Source organism: Archocentrus centrarchus, chromosome 14 (assembly GCF_007364275.1).
Source record: "Archocentrus centrarchus isolate MPI-CPG fArcCen1 chromosome 14, fArcCen1, whole genome shotgun sequence".
Classification (NCBI taxonomy): domain Eukaryota; kingdom Metazoa; phylum Chordata; class Actinopteri; order Cichliformes; family Cichlidae; genus Archocentrus; species Archocentrus centrarchus.
In genome coordinates this window covers 27,381,208-27,406,149 of record NC_044359.1, presented here as the reverse complement: position 1 = coordinate 27,406,149, position 24,942 = coordinate 27,381,208, and the positions used below count along the sequence as shown (strand labels likewise).

Here is a 24,942-nt window from a genome sequence, read left to right as displayed (position 1 = left end):
TTTTTAGTAGTTGTGTTACATGATCAGCTTTTGAAATTAAAATCATGCATTTTTTTTTAACCCCTGTGGATTTTATAGGCAATCAAAACACAGCTGTTAACAAAAGCAAACTTTCCCCTCTTTGTGGGCTTATACTGTATATACTGAAGTGATTCTACTAAGCTAATCATTAATGATAGTAAAAAAAAAAAAAAAAGGGAGGTTATATCAGCCAGAGACACTCAGCTTTCAATGGAGTTTGGGTCCGGGTGAGCAACAGTGTTGACACAAGGAACCGACATGGATCAACAGCCCACCAGACCAACATGGAGCAGACAGATAGAGTTCACTCTGGCTGGCATCGGCTGCGCTGTGGGTCTGGGGAATGTTTGGAGGTTCCCCTATCTCTGCTACAGGAGTGGAGGAGGTGAGAAACCAAGCATCTGTTTCATCCTCAAACAAACCTTCTATAATGTGCCACCCTCTGTAATTCCTGTACACACGGGTCTTAAAAAAGGGGTCCAAAGGTTAACAGAATGTTTTTTTCACTGAGTGTGACTTAAAGCAATATATTTATTTATTTTTGGTTGTTTTAAAAATGACTTTTGGTGTGAATTTTGTGTGAGGATACTGTATTCTGGCTTTATGCATGCACATTTATTAGAATAATTTGTATGGGCTGATACTTCCCCTGACAATAATTCACATGTACTAAGGTTAAAGTTTAATTGATGCCATAAAACTAGCACAGTCTGGGATTCCTTTCCCAGTGTAACTGATCACTGCTTCCTGACAGGTGCCTTTCTGGTGCCATACCTGTTCATGCTGGTGGTGCTGGGAATCCCTCTTCTTCACATGGAGCTGACTGTAGGACAGCACACAAGGAGAGGGCCTGTCCATGCTCTGGCCACTGTCTGCCCACTGTTAAAAGGTGCTTTGACTAACTTTGGTGCCCAGTATGAAAAATGTAGAGTGGAAAAATATGTTTCGACACGTATTTTGTCTGACCTCAGGAGTGGGAATTGCATCGGTGGCCATCTCCTTCATCATGTGCATCTACTACAACGTCATTATCACCTGGGCCCTCTATTACCTCTTCAACTCCTTCCAGGCACCGCTACCATGGCAAAACTGCAACAACACCTGGAACACGCCTAACTGTACAAGTCACGCTACCAACAGCAGCCACTCCTCCACAGCCAGCCAAGAGTTCTTCAAGTGTGTTTTATCAGATGCCACGACTGTTTCTCCCGATTCTAAAATCCAATAAGATAATGATTAAATTAGAGCAGCATTACAAAAGTCCTGTAACTTTAAAAGAGACTGGACTGCTTACACAAGGTAACCTTTGAGGATTATGGCAGAGGTGAAACAAAAGAAGGCTTGAGACAACTTAAAATGTAACTGAAAACACAGCCTATCAGTCATGTGAGCGATCTCAAAGGTCGCCGATAAGAAACAAGCAAACAAATAGAAAATCTTACTGAAGTGCAGTAAATCTTAAGAGAGATGTCACCTTAATTGGCTTTCCAGGTTTGCCAAGTTAAAGATTCTCCTAAAAAGCCTAACTTACTGTAGATTAACACCTCGCATTTTCAGATTTACTCATTAACTTATTTAACTGCAGTTAGTGGATATGTTCATCCATTTTTAATTCCACTTGTCTAATTCAGGGTCTATCCCAGCTGCTATAGGGCGAGAGGCGGGGTACACCCTGGACAGGTCGCCAGCCTGTGGCAGGACTAACACAGGGACACAGACAACCATTCATACTCTCATTCACACCTGTGGGCAATTTAGAATCACCAGTTAACCTAATCCCAGTAAGTGCATGTCTTTGGACTGTGAGAGGAAACTGGAGTACCCGGAGAGAACATGCAAACGCCACACAGAAAGGCCCGGGCCAGATGGTGGATTCAAGTTACTTAAATACTTTAAATTATGTGGAACATGTTACCCAAGCTGTTTGTGAGATATTTATGACTAATTTAGTGATAAGTGCCAAAACTGCATTTGAGTCAGAATCCAGAGGCCAATCAATGATGTGCGCGTGCATCAAATGTGCTCTGTAGTAATGCTCTTTGTCGAGGGAAGCAATTTGTTAATATGAAAACTATTCACATGCATGAAAATCAAACCCATATTCAAAATTGTTTTATCTCTGAAAGTAGAATTTTCCACCTGAGTCCTCAACATCACCTTTTTGTAGAGAAATTATTGTAACTATTCTGCAACCACTGTGAATCTGAAACATTCAAAGATCTAAAATAGAAAACTGTGGAACACCACAGTCTGATGATTTCCTGTCACCTGATTGGAGTGACTATTTCTTTACAACAGCACAGAAAGTGTGTTTGAATGGCGGCCATGTATTTGTAGTTTTGAGACATGCATTCAGGATTAATATGTTAATGTAATTGTCCTTTTTCTGAATCTCCTTTGCTTCCTTCGGCACCTTTGCAGATATAAGATGCTGGAGCAGACTGGTGGAGTAGAGGATGCAGGAGTGCTGCGGTGGGATCTTTTCCTCATCCTCATCCTGGCCTGGATCCTCATTTACTTTTGCATCTTTAAGGGGGTGAAATCAACAGGCAAGGTGAGAGAGAAACTGAGAGAGAGACAAAAAAAAGTGGGCCAGAGTTAATACCATTCATGGTTTGTGTGTGTGTGTTTGTGTGCAGGTGGTGTACTTTACTGCCCTGTTCCCATATGTTATTCTGATTGCCCTGCTGGTCAATAATGCACAGCTTCCTGGAGCATTCGAGGGAATAAAGTTCTTCATTGTGCCCGTGTGGGATAAGCTGCTCTCGGTGGAGGTAAGAAACAAGAGGAGAGATGAATAGTAACTCTGGAGGAGTACCCTAACTATTACAGTACTAGGGAAAGTAGTGTAAGCATTACTTGGGTAGCGATGATGTACGCTGGCACTGATCAGCAGTGATCTGTGTTTCAGGTGTGGGTGAACGCTGCAGCTCAGATCTTTAACTCCATCGGGATTGGTTTTGGCTCCCTCATGGCGATGTCCAGCTACAATAACTTCAACAACAACATTCTGAAGTAAATTATCAACCACAAATTCTTATCTACTCATGCCCCCAAGCAGTGAAAATAATGATCTCTGGTTAGTGATATGAAGTGTTTCCCCACAGGGACACGCTGAGTATATCCATCATCAACTCCTTAACCAGCATCCTGGCAGGGTTTGTCATTTTCTCTGCCTTTGGCTACATGTCATATCTGCAGGGCATTCCTGTCAGTGATCTGGCTGTGGATGGTGAGACAAAGAATAAGTGATGAATGTGTGTTTGTGATTTGTCTAAATTAGTAAATGAGTCTATTTTAAAATAGTCTAAGTGTGATTGAGGGTCTACCCTCCCTCTCGCCTAACGTGGGTTAGGACAGGCTCCTGTAACTTCAATAAGTGATAAGAAAATATTTAGATGGGGACACAGGGTAGGGCTGGAGCTAAAGGAGGGTTGGCATGTGGTTACAGATTATTGAACCAGGCAACATAAACCTTGGGAACATTAGTGTGCCACTTTCAAATACACAAGACCTTGCTGTTTTTTTTTTGGTTTTTTTCATATTTTACAATAATTAATAATAATTTTACAATAATTTTGCATTTCCATTGCATCTTGATTGAAAAACCTTCATGAATACACAGTCATAGGTGATTAAGAAGAACAGTGAGGTGCTTGCTCAATCATCAGTGCTACACTGACATCTTGCATGTCTTTGTGTATAGGTCCAGGATTAGTTTATATTGTTTACCCACAAGCCTTTGCCAGCATGCCAGTGGCTCAGCTCTGGGCAGTGTTGTTCTTCTTTATGCTGCTTTGCCTTGGACTGGACAGTGAGGTACTTAACTGGGAACGTCACAGTGGGAACTCATATTTGCACACAGTCCTAAAGTATGAAATTCTTGTGGTTTTTGTTTGTTTTTTACCCTCAGTTTGCAATGGTTGAAGTGATGGTGACGAGTCTCATGGATCAATTCTACAAAGACGTGGTTAATATTTTCAAGAAAAAGGAATTGTTTGTTCTCACAGTTTGTCTTGTAGCCTGCCTCTTAGGAATTCCTTGTGTAATGCAGGTACAAACTGTAACTCACTCCTTTAATTTTTAACCAAGTAAGAAACAAACTGTAGGACATTTACTTTCCCTTCCCTTTTGTCCTAAAGAGTGTGCCTCTGTCCAGGTGGGAATCTATGTTTTCCAGCTGATGGACCATTACACTGCCATAGTGTCCATCATGTTTCTGGCATTCTTTGAGGTCATGGCCATCTGTTGGATTTATGGTGAGAAAAATGTGTTTCATTATTGCACGCTTATAGTGATGCAGCACTTTTCTGCAGCAGTATCTTAATGCATTTTATGGCCACGTGTAGTATCTGAGTTTCACTCTAATCACAACAGTAATCTTCCAGCATGCAAATAAAATGCACACAGCTGTTTATTGACAAGCAAAGGTTGGTCCAATGTACTTCTCTGTGTGCAGGTGTGAAACGACTTTCAGCCAACCTGGAGGAGATGAACGGAAACAAAGCAAACATCTTCTTCAGACTGTGCTGGCTTATAGTTGCTCCTGTGCTCATCACTGTATGTTAATCTGCATCTTTTTACTCACATTAATATGATTTAGATTCACGTTTCCTCCTGAAATGTTTCCTCCTGTTTGCAGGTCATCCTGATTTTCTCCATCATTCAGTTCAAACCAGCCCGCTATGAGCAATACGTCTTCCCTCCCTGGGCTCAGGGGGTCGGCTGGATCATCGCCTTGGCCTCCATCATCTGGATTCCTTTGGGTGCCATTCACACTTTGTGGGTGCTGCCTGGCTCAATCGTGGAGGTGATGCTTATTTTCACTTGCGGGTAGTACCCAGGCACATGTTCATATGTAATCAAGCTTTGTGGTAACATTTCTACTCCATTTGTCCTGCAGAAGTTAAAGCTGTCCCTTACACCGTACGCGCTGAATGAAAAGTCAAAAATGCCGTACTATGAGAGGGGAGGACCAGAAGGAAATCCAGACATAGCTGTCATCAGCCCCGTCTTTGATCTACCTGAAAAACATCCAGCTGAAACATACTTCTGATACCTCGCTGTTTCGCATAATGTTCAACCTGCCACCTAATTCAGTGGTAGATTACTGTTAAGCTTTACCTAATCACAGATTTTTGATTATACATAAACCTCTGGTCAAATAAATGTAACAGAAGTATGTTACAAGATTTATTTACATGATTGTGATCCATATCTGCCATGCAGATCATTTAAAAACTCTGCTATATTTTGAGTGTTTAGAATTGGTGATCACTGCGAGTACCTTCAGTGCACATCCTTGTGAAAGAGCTCCAAAGGCCAAAGGAGTGGACTTCACACACATTTCACTGCCATCATTTATGGATACTTTGCTAAGAGTGCCATCTTTTGGCCACAGGAGTTCCAACATGGAGAAGTACAGTACTTACATTCTAAAATGTACTGTCACTTTTTAAAATTTACAGTATTTATAGTATAATTTTTGTAGTGATCAATGAAACCACTATCTAATTATTATTGCTGACTCATAGCTTGAGTCAAATGCAACATGGCACCAATGATAAAGATGATAAAATGCTGGCAGGTCACTGGCCAGTACACAGATCATGCTGTTGTATGTCATGTAAGGTGTAATAAAAGCTGTTTCAAAGTCCACAGAAACAGAAATATAACTTCTGGGCATCTTTTTATTTATTCATTTAATGAGAAAGCTCCAACAGAAGGGTACATGGTTCTAGTAATACATGTGCACAGAGTTAGTTTCCTCCACTACATAAGTTTCCAGTGTTTCCTTCTTGTAACTCCTCACAAATGAATCCAAAGTGCAGAATATCTGAAATTACACAGGCAAAACCGGAGAACCCCCCCCTAAGCCTCATGTACAGGGGTATCTCTCCTTATGGAATATGCTGAATATGAATATGTTTGGAATGAATGTGTTAAACGTGTTTGTGAAAACACACAGGTAGTCAGGGTGGAAGGACGCACAGACTGCTTATGGCTACTTGCTGTGGGTACGACTTCTTTAGCCTTATCTACGTTTTAGTTAATATGAGCCCACATCTATCTATAATTAAAAGGTTAAAATATTTATTAGAAAAATGAAAACCAAAAACTCATCTCTTATAAACAGCAATTACTCTTTCAATTTAATTTCAAAAAGATATGTCATATAACCTATAAAAACAAAAACAAAAACGGGAAAAAAAAAAAAAAATCGTGCAATCAATGGCATACGCTTCCCTCTGAAGTGATGGCCAAGCAGATGACCACACAGCACAGCAGCAACTCTCTCTATTTGTTCCTATTGTAGTCTGGAGTCGGCTCAGTTCAGCCCAGTAATTCACACATGCCAGTTTGCTGCATTCAGTAGTATTTTTGTAGTGGTTTACAAAGTCCACACCCTTCATTTCATTGGACAGACTCCTTAAGGCTTCAGCCTTCTTTGACCATCTCCCTTGCAGACCCAACACAGCTGTAGTTGATTTTTTTTTTTTTTTTTTTAATACCCTTCCCACCCCACCCCCACCTTCTTCGCCCAGCAGAGGCTGCTAAGGAGTCACCATGGTGCCGTCTGTCTGTCTGCTCCTCCTCTTCTGCTGCTATGACACCTGCTCTACTGGCCTCATCTGCACATCTCCAATCTGACAACAGAAAACACACAGAAATCAGCCACCATTCAACTACGGCTCAACACTGTAAAAGTGACAGAAATACCTGGACATGAGGAGGGGCACTGAGGACAAATGTGACTGCACTGGCTATGTCTTCTGCTTTCAAACACTGCAGAGCAGAGAGAAAAGGCTTTATTAGTGCAACAGTATGCAGGTAATTTCACATTTGTTGACTCTCCGCGAAGTGCGCAGTCTTACTTTCATACTCTCGTACACTGAAGCTGCCTTTTCTGGATCACTGTTGTGGTGTCGGAAGGCAAACTCTGTCTCCACTATTCCAGGAGATATACACTGCAGGGTACGACAATGAACGACAAATTTGCTCTTTACAGTCACGTGCAGATATGATCTAATTACAATGTCTCCACACGTATGAAAAAGTCAAAATTAACACTTACCACTGCAAATTAAATTTAATACAAAATTTGCTATGTAAACATAAAACACGTGAGCCAGTTAAAAATGAAAAGAAGGGTAAAAATCAAAGTATCTGGCTGAACCTAAGAGCACATTTTATTAAAGAAAAAACAAAATGATGATTGTTGTCCTAAACAGTGTTCAGATTTTCCAAAGAGGAAACAACTTCAACATATGGTGCAGTTAATTTCGTAAGTATTTCCAGCCACTGGTAATAAACATTTTCACAGAGCAACAAGAAGGCTGGCTAGCAAGGTCATCATCATCATCATCTTCAGTGTTTCTGCCCATGTACATTTAACAAACTGAATTCAATGCAATGTCATATTTTTAAGGCTTTTTATTAGTAAATGTGTATTTAAGACGTTTTTTAGGGAGGTGCTGACACGCCCACTTTATCCAGGACTTCATTTGATGTGATCCTGTGTTCTGCCAATAGCACAGGCTAAAGACAACCCTCTGCACTGTAATGCAACAGCTCACTCACCGTGGCTCTGATGTGAGTGTTTGCCTCTCGAAGCTCTTGCCGTATTCCTTCAGTCAGAGCAGTCACAGCATATTTAGTGGCACAGTAGAAGTGCTCATCAGCACTTGGCACCACTCGGTGCCCACCCATACTGAAGAGAGAGAAAGATGAGAAAGACATATGAGCCAGTAATTGCATTCTGCATCTCAACACTAAGTAACTGCGTTCTCTGACTTTCCTGCGGTGTTCTTTTAAATGCATCAACCTCCTCACTATTTCAGCCCATTTAATATCACATAACATTTCCGTAGCCTTGAAACGCTCACAGAGCTATAGCTCTTAAACAAAAAGATACTAGTGACGGTTAATATATTTCAAATTCCCATTTTCAAAGAAAATGATTCTAAGAAAGCCTACATTGATAAAAATCAATGCTAATGAACTAAGTCTATATATAGTTTTCAGTTTAACACGTGTGTGTTCTTTGCATTGCTCTACAACCAAAATGTGCCAGATGGGGCTTAAAATTGGCTTTACTTAATGCCTGCAGGATTAAAATCACCTAGAACAAACTGGCTGAGCTATTTTCACATCAATCTATAGCTTTGTTCCTAGATTTGCACGTTCCTTGTATAGCTTACCTATTAATATTGATGATGTGGCCATCGTCCACATTCCTCTCCTTCATTGATTTGTATGCCTCACGGGTGCAGATGGACAAGGCTAAGACATTCACCTGTAGTGGAAGGTGAACACACCTTAGCTTTAGAATAATCTCCAGTATGCATGTATTCATAAATCAGTGTGTAAACTATTCCAGCACCACTTAAAAAACAGAAGCAGCTCAATAAACAAATGAGTATCTATTGTGAAAGCTGCTTGTATTTTATCAGTAAGAACGGCCAATGATGAAAGCGGGCTGATGTTCACTGGGTCAGTGTGTTAAACCATCTGAACCCGCTGCTCCTGTCCAGCTTGTAGCCTCTAAACTGCTTCTGTGGTGACATTGAGAGAGAACAGGTTACCACCAGGATGCAATACAGGGTGGGGGGTGGGGGGGAGGGGGGGGGGGGGGTGACCAAACAAGGTCAGTGTGCAGATTAAATACAGGCTAAAAATACACTGCTGTACACGTTCACGTGGGCTGCCATGACAACAGATGAGCAAGTGCTACAAATGCTGGACTCTGGAGACAGAGTTCAGAGTAGGGGGTCTTCAGTGGTCAAGAGCTCAATGAATAAAAAGTCTCAACAACAGACATAGTGCTGGCTTTCATTAGCGGGCCTCTGCTGTGCCAGAGCTTCTCCCCAGAGCCAATGAAGCAGCCTTTGTGAGGGGAGGGAGCAGTGTGTATGTGCGCTCATGTAGCCACACATATCTGCTTTAATGCTTTGAACAACACAAGACTTGGACTCATACTCAGCAACCATTTCAGCATCTCCCTCTGCTTCACTGTTTAAGAGGAGTAATCAAAGTCATATCACATTAGGGGAAGCTCTAACCTTCCCTTTTCTAAGTGTACGCTCAAGCTTGCTTGCGTTAATATTACTGTCAGTGATCCACTCACATCGATCATGTTCCTCCAGCCTTCTGTCCTGCCACTGAGCAGAGGTTCATTGTGGGCCAGTCCAGCATTGTTGATGCATACGTCTACGCCCTTGTGCAGCGTCTTGATGGCTGAAAACATGGATAGGATCTCTTCCTCATTGGACAGGTCACATTTGTAAGGGATCAGCGTGCCACTGTAGCCTGCACTCTGACATTCTGCTGCCAGCTTCTGAAAAACACAAATCATACCCAGTTTGACTCCACTGATATATTTATTGAAGAATAATCAACGCAAAATATCAAATACTATTAATGGACAAATGATTAACTTTCAGGACCACAACTAAGATTAGATCAAACACTCCACCCACTCAGGAACAGAAAGAGCAGAGAGACACACAAAAAAAGCATATTAACTGAAATTTCATTTCTACCAAAATCATAATCATGACCCCTCATTGCAAGAAGCCAGCTTTGCACTGATACAGCCAGGCTGAGCTCGCTACAGGTCAAGCAGGCTGCACTCCAACCAGGTCAGCTGGCTGTCCACCACTGTCGGTGTATGATACAAACTGACACAGATCCCCCTGCCAGGCACAGCTGCACCGGTCACCTGATGTCTCACTCTGGGTGCCAGTCAGACAGAGACAGCAGGGGTGGGGGGCAGGTGGCACACCGCGATGATGCACAGCACTATAATGCCAAGGATTAAATGTTTAAAACTGCACAGGTATGCAAATTTTTCATATTTCAGAGAAGCCGAAAATGACCATATTTGGACAAGAGGGTGGAGTGCCAAGCTATTAGCCAATGCCAGCAAGCTTGGTTAGCAAGCTGCCTCGATAAACTGCAGGTACAGGTGTATCACACAGATATAGATACCTACTAATTCACTGGAGAACAAACCTCTTGGACTAGCTATTAGTAAATCACCCAGACATCAAACCATATTTGTCAGATAATGCAAATAAAATGCTCTAAAATTCAATATGTTTTTATGACTGGATTATAAACCTGTCATTAAATGATAATTCAACTTCAAATGTTTTGCTCAAGTTTGCATAGTTATTTTACTTTTAGCTTTTATGTTTTAGCAACTTTGCCATTTCTTAAGCTAATTTAACTATTTATCTGTCACTCTCAACTACCAATTTCAACCATTATTCATTAGCTTCAGAGCTCATTCTACATGGTCTATTTGAACTCTCTGTACAAAATACACTATTTCAAATGTTAATCCATCCATATTATTTTCTTATCTAACACAAATATATGCATACGTTTAATTAAATGCTAACCTCTCTTTTTACTAAGTTTAATTATATGAGCTTTCAGATTCACTGTGGCAACTGCAGAAGAACTGTTCGGGGTACAAGCGCCCCTGATAGGGACTCACTGATGTGAACAATCAACAGTCAGTGTTGGTTTTGGTCTCAGTCCCACATAAGGAAACAAAAGGGGTTTATTTCCAGATAAGTCACTTTGTACTGTTGGACAACCATGCAAGAAGAAATCCATCAAAGCCCTGGCAGCGATACCAACTTCTACACCAGAGAGAAGATAAGAGACCCAAAACACAGAGCAGCCACACAGCAGGCTGAGTGTGTGACCATTTATTTAAACACTCCCAATGCTTAGAGGAGAATTTACTGCCCTAAAAGTATATCACCTGCCCCAAATACATCATTAGCCAATAAAGCTCTAATCACACTTTTGTGTCCCTCCCCCAAATGAACCACGCTTTACAAGCAGAGCATGTTGTAAAGATAAGACACACATCTTCTCATAGTTCAATGTTCACAAAACCTTATATGATGCATCTTATAACATGGTGCCCTGATGCCATGTAAGGCACCTTTATCAGGTCATAGCAGGACATAGTAAGAATAGAAATGATTAAAAACAGCAGACTAGGGCACCAAAATGTAGCAGACCTTGTGAGTAACTTATCTGCAGTGGCTATACGACTATATTGTGACTCCTGGTACATCGTCTGAACATGATTCCCCTTTAAAGAACTCAGTAAAGCCTGTTTCTTTATAATCAGGATGAAATTGGATTGAGAGATCACTTTGACGTTTTTCTCTGAAATGCATAATAGAGTGAATGCACCCTATCTTACACGTGGGAGCCCGCAGATTTCACTGCTCGTCCTCTAAGCCGTTTAACTTGGATTATCCAGAGAGAAGGCATTACCCGAACAAAGCTGTCAAAATGCTAAACCACTGAAAACATTACAAGCAACTCTTTTGCTCGTGTTGTAGACAGGTGAACCCTCCCCCTTTTGCACATTACTTGTGGTCAGGTGTGGTCTGTTTCATTGCTACAATGATTTTAAAGTCAAATATCTGAGCACACTTGCCTGAGTCCCTTTAGGGACTGGCCCTCAGGCAGGAATGAGCAGGCAGAGAGCCTGCTGGAGAGGCTCTGTGGAAGTTAATGTAAAGGGGAAGCAGGGCCAGTCTTTTGTTAGAGAGGGGGAATTAGTTGCATTACTGTGGCTGAAAGCGGGAGCAACAGAATGAACCGGCTGTGATCTTGGTCCAATGGCAGGAAGTCTCAGGCTGTGAATCTCTGTGTGTTTGTGTATGTGGGTGTGTTCTGGCACGAGCTACATGGCTGTGGTCAGTACCAGCCCTCATACTGGCCACACCTACAGCAATACAGCATGCTGTCCTGGAGATAAGCAACCAGGTCTGAAAACACAGCAGCAGCAGCAGCAGCAGCAGCAGCAGCAGCATAGCTGGAAAACCCAACATTCATTTATCACAATCAAAAAAAGAGAAATATACTTCGGCATGTGGTGAAACAGAAATTTAAAGATACAGGCTAAGAAAGCTCCATGACAATAACAGCCAGCAGTTATGTTACACAGAACAGAACGAAAGCCAAGTATTTTTAGGACAAGGTGTCCTGGCGGTGGTATGTTTCTTTGGATAATATTTACGAAGTTTAAAACATTTTACTAGAGATGCACCAATTGACTGTCAAGGGACTGGATTTAGCCGATTTCATAATAGAAGAGTCACAGTTGAACTGGCCAGCCTGCAGACTAGATGATTACTGCATTAGGCTTTATTTACATTTTACACAGCTTTGCAGCTTTTTTGGAATTGGGATTGTATTATGAAAATAATATTTTGCATTGAAAAAAATTTAGATTTTTGTTTGTGTATGATATCAGTTACACTTTTTAGAAAGAAAATCAGAATCGGCATTAGCCAAGAAAATTGCTATTGGTCCTCTATGAGCAATCCTTTAAAAGCCAAGCAAAGTGCATTAATGTAACTGATAATACAGGTTTATATAAGCAAAATGGCGAGATGTACCAATAACAATTTGAACAATAAAATATGATATAACAGATCATTTGAGTCATATATTTACAAAGAGCTCTGCAGCACTGTACATGTAAAAGCCCACACGGTCACATGCATGGCCTATAAGCCCTGCAGGAGGCTGGTCTACAATGCAGTGAAGGACCATCATTGTCCCACACCACATTTATCAATCATTCACTCACTCAAGTGGAACTGGTGTAAAACAGAGCAGCAAAGCAGCTCAGAGGAGATAAAAATAAAGATGCCAAAGGGCTGAAGGAAAGACGAGCTATAAGTGGAGAGCCAGATCAATAGCACAAGGCAGCAGCCACGAGCTGAGAGAGCTGAGAAATTAGATTAGTCTCAGGTTGACTCAGTAGTTCTCTTATACAAATGTGGGATTGTGTTATTGAGCATTGTGGCTCCTCTGGTAGGTGGCTAAAAAAAAAAGATGTAATGCAGCTATAATTCAGTCAGTAAACCCTCCCCTCTTCATCCTTCATGTCCCATCTCTTAAGTACCTGGGTGACACGCAAAGCAATTTAGCCTGTCATGATGCATTTTCATCCTCATTACAGAGGCTGTTGTCCAGTGATGACAAAAAGTGTTCAGAAGGAGGGAAGGATGGAGGGAGAGAGGGTTGGCAGGCAGAAAGTGAAACAGAAGGAGAGAGAGAGGAAGACTAAATGCATCCTGAAGCAGCTTATCAAAAGCGTATCAAAGCACACTCAGTTTTCAGTGTGCAGTATAAGAACAGCAGCACAAGATTTCATGTGCAAGTTTCAAAGAAAAATCCGGCCAATCACAGAAATCCATCCATCCATCCGTGGAAACCAGAGAGCCAAAACAATATTTGGATTTGCCATAAAAAATTCACTTGTAGTACAAATCTAGTTGAGACATTTAAATTTGCTGAGCTGTTACTCATTATACGGCTTAACTACTATTGTGTGACATGAAAATACACTTAAGTTCAACCATACTGACTGTAGGGTCAAGGGTGACAGTAGGCTGTATAATAGGTTTGCAGCAGGGGTAGGAAAGGACGGTTGTGCAATTATCTTGTGTTCGTGCTGCCACTAAAAGGTCTAAAGGTTGAATGGGGTGGTTTTATAGTGCTTTTCTTGTAGAATAGTCTAATCGAGACACGGAGATAAGAAAAATAATTACACCTTTTCTTAGTAACTCACCAACATGCTGGGGAGTTCCCAGCATTGGATGTCCACGAAGTAGCTGAAAATGCCTCCCAGAGCTTTGGAATAATGTCACAGTGTATTCGCTGTGAGTACAAATGACTTTCATTTCAAACGTAATATAGTATCAGATAAACAAATATATAATCAGTGATCACATGTTCATGACCACTGTCGTCTGGTATGAGGATCTGGCTCTTTAAAAAAAAAAAAAAGGCTTTTATAACCCTGACATGCTAAAGGTGGTGCAGGCAGCCAGGTATTGAGTAACAAACTGGTGCAACCAGTGCGGTTAGATTTAGTTTGAAAAACCCAAGTCATAATACCCAGGAGAAGTCAGAAACAGGTCTTTAAAACTCTGAAAACAGTTTGAGGATGACACTTTTTAACAATATTTCAATAATAAATAACTACAAAATCCAGCCTTTATTCTTATATTCACAAGGGCATCATATGATTTTAAAAATGGCTCTCCAGTTCTCTTGTTTGTAGCTGAAACATGCTGAGGGCGTAAAGCTTCCATGCACATTTCTTCTCCAGTTCATGTGATGGGTTGTTTGTGCACCTGACTGGGGCTGTCGTTACGGCAACTTTGCTCTCACTGCCACCCTGATGCTGGCTATGAACCACATCACTATGCATGCAGAGTTTTTGCTGACCTAAGCCCAGAGGAGACAACAACAAAAAAAAAAAAAACAGACACAGGAGAGTCTCAGAGATGGAGCTGATCCAACACAAAAACTTTCACAGTGGGCCAGCCTGGCCTATTCAGCATATGAGCTTAGAGCAGCCATAAAATTCCTCTAATATCAGACAAACGCCCAATTACAAATCCAGTTTGGCTGCTGATGAAGCGAAAACAATCCAATTTGCATTCTTTCGCATCAACCCCCTTCCCCACCCCCAAAAGCTGGAACTTGGTGAACTTGCATTGTCACTGATTTGGAGTACACAGCTTCATAAACACACTCTATTCTATGATCTTCACTTCACAAGTGCTCTCCTGCTGCTACTGCTGCACTTGGCATTCACATGACATTTCAACACCTTTGTGCATCAGATTTCATCATACAAATACATACGTGCACAATTTCACGTCATGCATGCAGAAAAAAAAAAAAAAGGGCATTCCTGCAAGTTTTTGACAGGACAGAGCAAGCTGGGACAGGAAGAGCTCCACCTATCACAGCAGGAAACCCAGGGAGGGAATGTCAGTGCCATTAAACCTCACACCTGGAAGGATGATAAGCACAGAGAGGACAGCACAGTGGTTGGTGCAGGGAGGAAGGCCCGCAGGGGTCACTGAGCTGCCTCGATCTATCAGACTTCTAACTGCTTTAGACCCAACAAATCTCGAAGAAATTAAGAAAATTAAGAGCTTTCAAAAATCTATACAAAGCAGCGAGAAACAATGCAACTGCAGAAGGCTGTTTTTAATTAACGTGCAGGAATACTGGTTGTGTTTCAGTAATGCTTTAATAATGTATTAGGGTAATAGAGGTCTCATGTTCAGTCTTCTCTCACAGACTGCACAAAAGCCTGCCAGTATGCAATAAGTGAAAATTGGTTTTAAAACTAATTCTGACTAGAGTAGAGACTGATTTCATATCCGTGTCACCCATCTTTATTCAGAAATCTGCATCTACCTGCAGTTTGGACTGCTGCTTTCCTACATGAGGAAATGCTCTTATTTATTGTGCCTGTGTCAATGTTGCTCCTCTTGGAAGGCATGGGGGTTGGGGTCTGAATCCATGGAAACACGGTTTATTAATTAGGTATACGTCTCTGTCAGCTCACAGCTCAAGTGGAAAATGTGCAGTCAGTGGAAAATCTTTCTGCATGGGTAAGACAAAAGCTTGCAAGCTGAAGGAGCTGTGAGGTAACTTGATGATCTCAGGAGAAATTTGATATTGGGAGAAAAAGCAAAAAATGTGAAGGGGAAGATAGCAGTACTACACTGCTACTAATTGAAGCTTTGGAAATATACTTAAACAGCTATCTAACTATATAGTTTGCCCTAAAACTCCAAGAAAAGAAGGAGAATTTGCACTAGAACAGGGCCAGAAATGCAAAGTGAGGCAGAGGGTTTTAGACAAAGAGGTAAAGCTGTCTGACCTGACCCACTTCAAATCCTTTCTGCAGTAAAATCTATTCACTGTGAAACAATAGGATGGCTTGCCCAGACACAACCTAGAAGAGGTGGTCAAGACAGCTTCAGATTTGCAGACAGAGAGACAGTGATTGCTTTTTTTCTGTGCCACCTCAGCTTTAGAAGCATGACTGAGCACCTTTTTACCTCCTTCAGAATCAGCACCGTGCTGAAGCAGGTCAGCCAATGTCTGAAATTAACCTTCGGGCTCACCCGCCAAGAGCTTTGAGTTTTAAATTAGGATTTACTCACGCACATAAAAGATGCTCAGGTCAGTTAAGCAACCAATAGACAGAAAGTCTGCAGACGTGTAGAGGCTACTGTTTTGTGCAGAGCTGCACGACAAGCAGTGAGTCAGACACCCATTTGTTATAAGCCCATGGAATAAAGTGTGTTGGATCACTGGGACAAAGCCTTAAAACTGAATGAAAGCACTTTATTCAAGTGTCATTATCTCCACTGGCTATCTGTTCTGACAGTCCCAATGAAGAAATATACATAATCTGCCTTTTATACTTCATATTCTCAGTATTCTAATCCCAGAACATTTTTCTTCTGCTGAGCTGAATTGTTTTTTTTTTTTTTAAACCTAGATTATATTCTTTGGGGATACTTTAAGCAGAATCCCTGCGGCATCTCTTACAAACAAAAACCCTCCATCAATCTGTTCAGCACTAGAAGCCACAAATCATGTTTGCTAAATTTATCTGATCTAAAATTGCAGCTGCCAAGGCTTTGATTTTTGACAGGTGCCTCGTTTGTTCAATGCTTCAAAAGCAGCCTGTATGTCTGGGTTTGACTTCATCTGCTTCAAATGGACCTCTGCACAAATACACTGCTCAAAAAAATTAAAGGAACCCTTTTTTTTTAAAGTTTGTTTTTGGCCTTTTTTGGCTTTATTCGATAGTTCAACAGTGGAGACAGACTGGAAATCTGGGAGGAGAAACAGGGGAAGACACGCGGCAAATGGCAACAGGCTGGGACTCAAACCTGCACCGGGCGCACAGCCAAGCGGCATACATGGTCGCCTGCTCACGCCCTGAGCCATCCTGGCGCCAAAGGAACCCTTTTTAATCAGAATGTAGCATCAAGTCAATTAAACTTCTGGGATATTGATCTGGTCAGTAAGTTACAGAGGGGGTTGTTAATCAGATTCAGATGCTTTGGTGTTAATGAAAATAACAACAGGTGCACCAGAGGGGCAACAATGAGACAACCCCCAAAACAAGAATGGTTTTACAGGTGGAGGACACTGACATTTATCCCCTCCTCATCTTTCCTGACTGTTTTTTTTTTTGTTAGTTTTGCTAGAGTCAGTGTCGCTGCTGGTAGCATGTGTCACGATCCTCGAGTCCTCCTGGCTGGCTTGCTTTCGCTCTCTCTCGCAATTTATGTGTATGTTGTGCGGGTATGTCTTGTAGTTGTTTACCTTCATGCAGAGGTGGTCTGTCCCGTTTGCACCACCAGCTGGTCAAGTACTCACCAGGGTTATTATAGTTAACGAAAACGAACGAAATAACGAAAACTGAAATTGAAAAAACATTGTCGTTAACTGAAATAAATAAAAACTATAATTAAAAGGAAAAAAACGAGAACTAATTAAAACTGAATTGTGAGTTTACAAAACTAACTAAAACTAACTGAAATTATCGATAAACTGACTTTCATTTACTTGTTTTTTTGGGTTTTTTTTTAAGCCTTGTGGATTGATATGAAATCATTGTTTCCGCTCTCCGAGTTTAAGCTGGGAGCGCCACAGGACAACTGTGTGAGTGCGCATGCGCGTGCGCTCACCGCGCTGGTCCGCAAAGTAATGGCTGCGGTCTGCCGTCCCGTATGGAGGTTCTTTGAGTACAAACACCTGCACACGACCACAAGGTAATTAACACACACAATCCAGCTACACAAGCATAAATGCGGACATGAGGTCGGCAACTTCTGTAGGTTGTGTACAGAGGCCGCAAAGACCCTGCAGGTTTAATTAGCGAGCATCTAACCAAGCTAGCTCCAAAACAGAAGCAGCTTCAGGTGGTGAGAACATCAGGATGCAGATGGATTTGACCTTTGACTCCTTCAAAGAGTTTGTTTTTGTTTAACACCACATGTAGGCGTTATTAATCTGCTGCACTGATGCTGAAGTTTATTGTGGAGTTTATTGTAGAATTTATTGAGTTTGGGAGTTCATGTTTTTCTTTGTTTCTCCCTGTTGATGCTCATGTGTGTCCTTAATATTACACAAATTTAGCATGTCTTGTGAACAGTTGGTTGTTGACTATATTTCTTTAAACTGTATCTTTTGTCAAGTTTTCATTATTACACAATAGTCACTTTTGCGCCTTGAATCTTGCACCTGATCAGGTATGAAAATACTAAAACTAATACTGAAACTAACTGAAACTAACTAAAACTAAGCATGAAACCAAAAATAAAAACTAATAAAAACAAGCAAAACCTCTCTGAAAACTAATTAAAACTAACTGAATTAGAGAAAAAAAAAGTAAAAACTAACTAAAACTAAACTATAATGTAAAATCCAAAATTATAACCCTGGTACTCACCTGTTGCTCGTGTGTGCTGATTATGGCGGGCTAGTTAAAGCTGAAGGAAACTCTCAGATGTAGACAGATAGTTGTGTCAGCTAAGGCATGAACGGCGGCCTCCAGTCAAATCTGTTCTGCTTCCTTGGTGCTTCATGGATTTTACTCTCCTCTCTGTGCAGATTTTAACTGCCTTGGACCTTTTCTGGAGACTGTGACAGTGTGTATATGTGAGCCCTCAGACGGATCAGCGTGTCAATAAATCTGTGAAACTTTTTCTCCATGTTCAGCAAGTGAGTCCTCTTTTGTGTGAAGCACCATGACAGCATGAGGCCATACCAGGATCCTACAGAGTTTGCACAGGTAGTCCAACTCCTCTAGGATGGTGTATCAATACGTGCCATTACCACTGTGTCTCCCAGCACAGTTTCAAGAGAATGGAGGAGCTTCCAGGAGACAGACAGTTACTGTAGGAGAGCTGGACAGGGCCGTAGAACAGGATGAGCACTGCCAGAGCTACAAAATGACCTCCAGCAGCCACTGGTGTGAATGTCTCTAACCAAACAGAAACAGACTTCATGAGGGTGACCTGAGGGCCCGACATCCTCTAGTGGGCCCTGTGATCACTGCCCAGCACCGTGGAGCCCAATATTTACCATAGAATATCAGAATTGTCAGGTTCACCACTGGCGCCGGGTGATTTTTACAATGGATAGACACAGAAGGTTCTGGAGAAGCCGTGGAAAACATTATGCTGCCTGTAACATCATTCAGCATGACTGGTTTGGTGGTGGGTCAGTGATGGTCTGGGGAGGCATATCCATGGGGGGACGCACAGACTTATACAGGCTAGGAAATGGCACCCTGACTGCCATTAGGTATCAGGATGAAATCCTTGGGCCCGCTGTCAGACCCTACGCTGGTGCAGTAGGTCCTGGGTTCCTCCTGGTGCACAACAATGCCCGGCCTCATGTGGCGAGAGTATGTAGGCAGTTCCTGAAGGCTGAAGAATTAGACACCACTGATGGGCCCCAGGCTCACCTGATCTAAATCCAATAGAGCACCTCTGGGACATTATGTTTTGGTCCATCCAATGCCACCAAGTTGCACCTCATACTGTCCAGGAGCTCAGTAATGCCCTTGTCCAGATCTGGGAGGAGATGCCCCAGGACACGATGTGGCATCCTTATGTTCCTAACATATTACCCAATCCATATCAGTACAGATATCCAGCATGACTTTCCCCATTAGGTTCCCCCAAAGTATTCCTTTAATTTTTTTTGAGCAGTGTATATTATAGAGAGGCAGATGTTAGTTCTGGAATTAGCCTGGGATAAGACCAATGACTGTATGTAAGAGGTGAACATCACCATCATGACGCCATCCACTGGTTTGTAGGATTGCGTTTTGGGGGCCTTGACTTTAGCATACTTTGGATGCAAAAGTAGGCATATTTTTGACAGACTGGGTGCTAAGTTATCAGCAAAGGTTGCAAGCTTGTTTAGGAAGTCACATCAATAGTCTATATAGGGAAATGCACAGACACAGATACCTGCTAATTAGTGTTAACTAACAGACTACAAGATTGTCCAAGAAGTCTCTGCTCCAAGATTTTAGTACAATTAGCCACAGAGCAAGCTATATCATTTGCACATACTTGCAGTAAGAATGTTCCAAAATGCACCAAAACATTTAATTTATGAAACCAAATTTAGCTACCAAATATAAAGTCACCTTAATAAAACAGAACTCTGCATAGTAGAGATCAGATTTGGGTTTTAATGAGTGTTTCTTCTTGTGGCGATTAGCAATCATATTCCTTTCCCCACAAATGTATTTTTTACTACTGCATCATAATGTGCCAGGTAAGCAGATGTAACATGAACATATGGACTATGTGGGCGTGAGTGCCCCAGAGGTCTTAAAAATAAGTGAATCAGCAGGTATATTTATCTTCTACTTTGGCATCAGATGTTAGCTCAAACTAAATCATTCTGTAACGATTGTTTGCTTGTGCCCCTCCTCGCCACCTGAATCAAATGCTGCAGCGCCTGGATGTGCATACATACGTTATGCCTTTGTTCAGCACCACTTCTAAACGTTCTGCATCTTCAAAGAACACGTGTGCACTTTTAGGAGATCCTCCTTCCAGCAAAATGAAAGCTTATCCCACTGGTCTTAAAAGATTTCACTGGAGTAAATGAAAAGCTGTGTTTCTGCTGCTTGGATGCAGTCTCCATTCCTGCACAAAGCCCATGGTGACCACATGTCTCCCTCCAGCTTGCCGCTCCCCTACTGCCTACACTATAGTTTCACAGACAACAAAACAATCCTGCTGCCACTACTCTCTACTTCACTTTCTCAGATTTTTGTTTACCCAGAAAATCAAAATCTTCTTGCTTTCCTCATTGTTTTATCTGCTCTACCACGGGGGAGAATGTTGCTATTGAAAATACTCACTATAAGAAGATTATTTCCCCAAGTAAAAGGAATAAAAACCTGAAAGGACTTCAAAACAATTGCTTTGTGATACATGGCCAATTGCATTTCCCACTAGCAGCATACCAGTTCTACAGCAAGATCCCAGTTTACACAGCAGGGAGAGTACAATACTGGCTTTGTCCCTCATCTTGCACACACTCTAAAGTCTTGTGCAAGTGATGAATCTGACATAGAATGAGAGAGACGGAAACCTTTCACTCTTTACACCCTCATATTCAAAGCCCTCAGCTGAAGCTTGTATCCATGTACTGTAAACAACAGAAACAGAGAAAACTGCTCTGACTGTAATGTAGTCAATTCCTTGATGATGGGTCACTCCACAGACAAATCACTGAGCACCTCCCACCTGACAATTTTACACCCAATCCAAGCATCACAAATTCCAACCCAAAGCTGTGTACTTTCAGGGCCTGTAACTTTTCACAGTATCAAGGTAAAATTTTGCATGGCTTCATTACATATGCTGATTCTGAGGGAGTCAGGTGGGGTTTTTCTCAACTTTCAGTGATTTTTATTTTAAAGAACGCGACAAATAGATTTTAAAAGCTGTGACTTTTTTTCAGTCTTACAGAAGTCACACAGGAGCTGTAGGAAGTGGCTGCAGTTAACTATAGACAGCAGAGGCCATGTGAGCAGAGTATGAATGGCGAGAGGCCATTAATTACACAATTCTTCCTCCTCGTATACTGCTGTACACGTGTGTGTGCAGTCAAGGTGATGAAGAAAATGAGACTGGGCTGAAATACGGCATTTTTGCACTAGAAAACTAAAAGAAATAAGATCACCTGTATGTCCCCTTGCAATTCACACTTTCACAACAACAAAGTCATCAGAGTTACTTAAACTCATGTTGCAACAATACTCGCGTAAAAGTTTCTGAAAGTATGTTGCTGCCAACGGTGTTGTTGAGCAAACTATTTGGACTCTTGGTGAAAAAAAACAAAAAAAAAACAACTAAAAACTGATGTGAAGTGTTATTATAGTGTGAAGTGTAGAGTGTTATTATAATGATATCATGTATCTGGGTTGGATAGCTAGGTTACAGATAGCTGGCTAACTGAATAGACTGTATATAAAAGATGGATTTAGGTTCCGGGTTGTAAATTATAGTCCAAAAGGAGAATCATCCAGAGTATGCACATCGGCTAACAATTGGTCAATCATAAGTTGTTACCCAATGAGCGTGTGGTGTCCCACCCCCCTGTTTGTCACTTCTGGTTTCAAAGAACCAACATGGTGGCACAAAAACAGCTCAACAACTCATAATGGCACTTCATTAGCTTCACTACCATCAAAAATATACTGTCTATGACCTACAGCAGGCACGCTAGCATTAGCCAGAACAATGAGAGCTCAAGGTTGGATGTGACTGCAAAAGCCAAACACCTTCCAGTGATGCTGACTGTCATTTTCACCCTGATGGCTAAAACCCCTTTTGGTCGTTTATGTATTAAAGTGGAGAAATGACTTGATACCCAACGTAGCAGCTAGCTGGCTAACCTTAACTTGTATGCTTGCGTGCTTGCTTGCTAACTCGTTAACGTTGCCACTAGCAAAATTCTACCTCAGCCAACATCAGTGTTGGTCTAGTTATCCTTACGTGGAGGTTATGTTTTGAATCTTTGTTGTGTTGGGGGCCGGCTGTTTGTGAACATCAGTGATTAATGAAATTTTGATGCTGGGAGCAGGAGCGAGGCACTGAGGCACTTGGGAGCAAGCATAAGTGTCACATCCTTTTGGATTTTCACTGAAAATACAACAAGTTCTATAATACAACATATCAGTCCAAAGGCTGTTAGAAGCACCTGAGACAGTCAGGGAAGTTCTCAATTTTGAAGTTACAAAGGGAGCAGTTACAGTTAAGAAAGCGTTAGTGGGACAGGGCCTGCAACACCTGCCTCAGGGGAGGCGTGGGTGGCACTCTAAAGAGTTTCTGCCTGAGCATCTGTCAACCACTAAATTAAACCTGAAATATTTCTGAATCAAATATTCGCTGTAATTGTAATACACTTCTTAATTAATTGTAAGGTTCAGGATGCAGATGACACAGTTCACAGAGTTCATGTGAAGTTCAAACATAATCACTAGCAGCACTAATTATATTACTTAAATAGTAATGGGACAGGCCTCTTACAGTCATAGCAGGTGTAATATAAGCCCTCTTGTTACCAATAATTAATCACAGAGGTCCAAAACATGATGTGTGTATCCAAATGGAAGCAAAAACATGCTTAGGTGGAATATTTAAGATTTTATTTTTTAATTACATGATCATTTTACATGTAATTAGCTGTGAGGCAGCGTGGTGGTTGATACTGCTGCCTCACAGCTAGAAGAAGGTCCAGGTTTGATTCCACCTTGGCCCGGGCCTTTGTGGCGTTTGCATGTTCTCCCCGTGTCTGCGGGTACTCCGGTTCCTTCCCACAGTCCAAAGACATGCAGTTACTGCAGTTGGGTTAATTGGTCACTCTAAATACCCATAGGTGTGAATGTGAGTGTGAACGGTTGTCTGTCTCTCTGTGATGGCCCTGTGACAGGATGGCAACCTGTACCCTGCCTCTCACCCTATGATAGCTGGGACAGGCTCCATGGATGGATGGACGTTCATTTTACATGTACTGTTCTAACATAAACTAAATGAAAATAAAAGAAACAAGTAAACCCAACACACGGATATGCAGGTTTCTGTTGTTTTTTCTATGTTTTGGGTTAATTTTTATTACACTGTTTACATTAAATTATGATATCTAAATGGGAAATTAACGTTCAACAGAACATTTGGCCCTTGTATATATCAGGGGTTTAACCTGATTTGTAAAATCTATTCCTGGCTCTGTAAGAAGTAAATATGGGTCTTTTTCAAAAGAATACAAAAATAATTAGCGTCTTTTGTTGTTGTTGTTGTTAAGCCCACTGTGGAAAAAGGCTGAAGCCTGCGATCAGGACACTGACTTTTTCCACAGCCCCTCGGCTGGTTCCTGTCACACACAGCAACCACCTAACTGGTATCTCTCACTTAAGCGTAATAAAGCTGCTGCCCATCCTCTCCGGGGAAGATTAACCCACAGAAGGGAAACGGATAATAGAAAATGTGATGAATTAGGGGTGTGGCCGGCTGTTGGGGGTGGGTGGGTGTGGGTGATGCTGGTACAGGAGCATCACTGCGCCGTCTGATTTAATGGGTGGTACTTCTCCGAGTCGAAGTCCAAAGTACAACAATGTCCCAGCAATAATATAGAAAATTGGCAACAATAGGTAGTCGGAATAGAGCTATTTATTACAGCTCTTACGACCCTTTGATATTTTTAATTTAATTTCGGTAAAATATGTTCTAAAACTATGTCTTTACATTTACCAATTAGATAATATCGATTTAGCTGTAACACCGGGGCTAAAGGTTTCTAGCTGAACTGATGTTAGCTAGCGGTAGCTACTGTGCAGTGGTTTTAACGGAGCTAGCTTCTCTCGTTGAGTCGAACCGACTTGTTTTACAACATTAATTCATATTTTCAATTAAAATGACCCACCTCTATTTTGTCGACATTCCTGGCACAGCCGACAACCCTCATGCCTTGCTGGACCAGTTGCCCGGGCTACAGCGGCTCCAATTCCCACCGAGGCGCCGGTCACCAGGCCACTCTGCCTTTCCACCGCTCCATCTCCACCGGCACTGTAGCTACACAAAACAGCCGCCCCTGTGCTGCACCTCTACCTGCGTTAGTTTCAAGTTCCTACGGCTGGGACTACCGCTATTTTAGTGCGATATATTCAAAATGAGTGATGCAGGCAGCTTCAGCCTCCTGTGTGAATCTGTGGAGCATCCAGGACAGCAGGAGATAGTGCGCATACACCCGGATCCACACGATCCTGGGGCCGAAATAGAAAAGTCCTGGCGTGAGTAAAATGTTTGGTTCACATCACCTCCCACTTTCTTTTTCAGCCCTCGGGCCTGTGAAGCTTCCTGCGTGGTCCAATGCCGCCACCTGCTGGACTTTATTAAAACAACGCCACAGGGCGGTTTGCAGGTTTTCCCTGTAAATTGAAGTTTTTCTTAAACTTTACAATTTTTAGTATTTAACTGTCCTCTAAGGTTAAATTGTGTCCTCTCCCAC

The 24,942-nt window shown here is 41.8% G+C and overlaps 2 protein-coding genes across 2 annotated transcripts; one reads left to right on the top strand and one right to left on the bottom strand.

Annotated features, from left to right (window-relative positions):
* Positions 1 to 259: 259 nt before the first annotated feature.
* Positions 260 to 5,575, top strand: LOC115791753 (sodium- and chloride-dependent GABA transporter ine-like). Its single transcript, XM_030745983.1, has 13 exons — positions 260 to 406; positions 776 to 910; positions 993 to 1,197; positions 2,443 to 2,575; positions 2,661 to 2,795; positions 2,933 to 3,036; positions 3,129 to 3,253; positions 3,728 to 3,840; positions 3,935 to 4,075; positions 4,181 to 4,280; positions 4,481 to 4,581; positions 4,664 to 4,831; positions 4,925 to 5,575. The coding sequence occupies exons 1-13, from the start codon at positions 280 to 282 to the stop codon at positions 5,075 to 5,077; spliced, it is 1,740 nt and encodes a 579-aa protein (XP_030601843.1). The 5' UTR covers positions 260 to 279; the 3' UTR covers positions 5,078 to 5,575.
* Positions 5,576 to 6,537: 962 nt separating this feature from the next.
* Positions 6,538 to 24,489, bottom strand: LOC115791844 (dehydrogenase/reductase SDR family member 11-like). The gene is given in 9 exon segments (XM_030746122.1): positions 6,538 to 6,668; positions 6,742 to 6,807; positions 6,897 to 6,989; positions 7,603 to 7,732; positions 8,223 to 8,317; positions 9,149 to 9,358; positions 24,358 to 24,414; positions 24,416 to 24,465; positions 24,468 to 24,489. Coding segments are annotated over 9 exon segments (765 nt in total). The 3' UTR covers positions 6,538 to 6,626.
* Positions 24,490 to 24,942: the final 453 nt, after the last annotated feature.

Excerpts from the sequence above, each read along its gene's own strand:
- LOC115791753 (XM_030745983.1), top strand. The coding sequence starts at position 280 with ATGGATCAACAGCCCACCAGACCAACATGGAGCAGACAGATAGAGTTC. Across the intron at positions 911-992 it reads TGTCTGCCCACTGTTAAAAG|GAGTGGGAATTGCATCGGTG; the intron begins GTGCTTTGACTA and ends GTCTGACCTCAG. Across the intron at positions 4,281-4,480 it reads GGCCATCTGTTGGATTTATG|GTGTGAAACGACTTTCAGCC; the intron begins GTGAGAAAAATG and ends CTCTGTGTGCAG.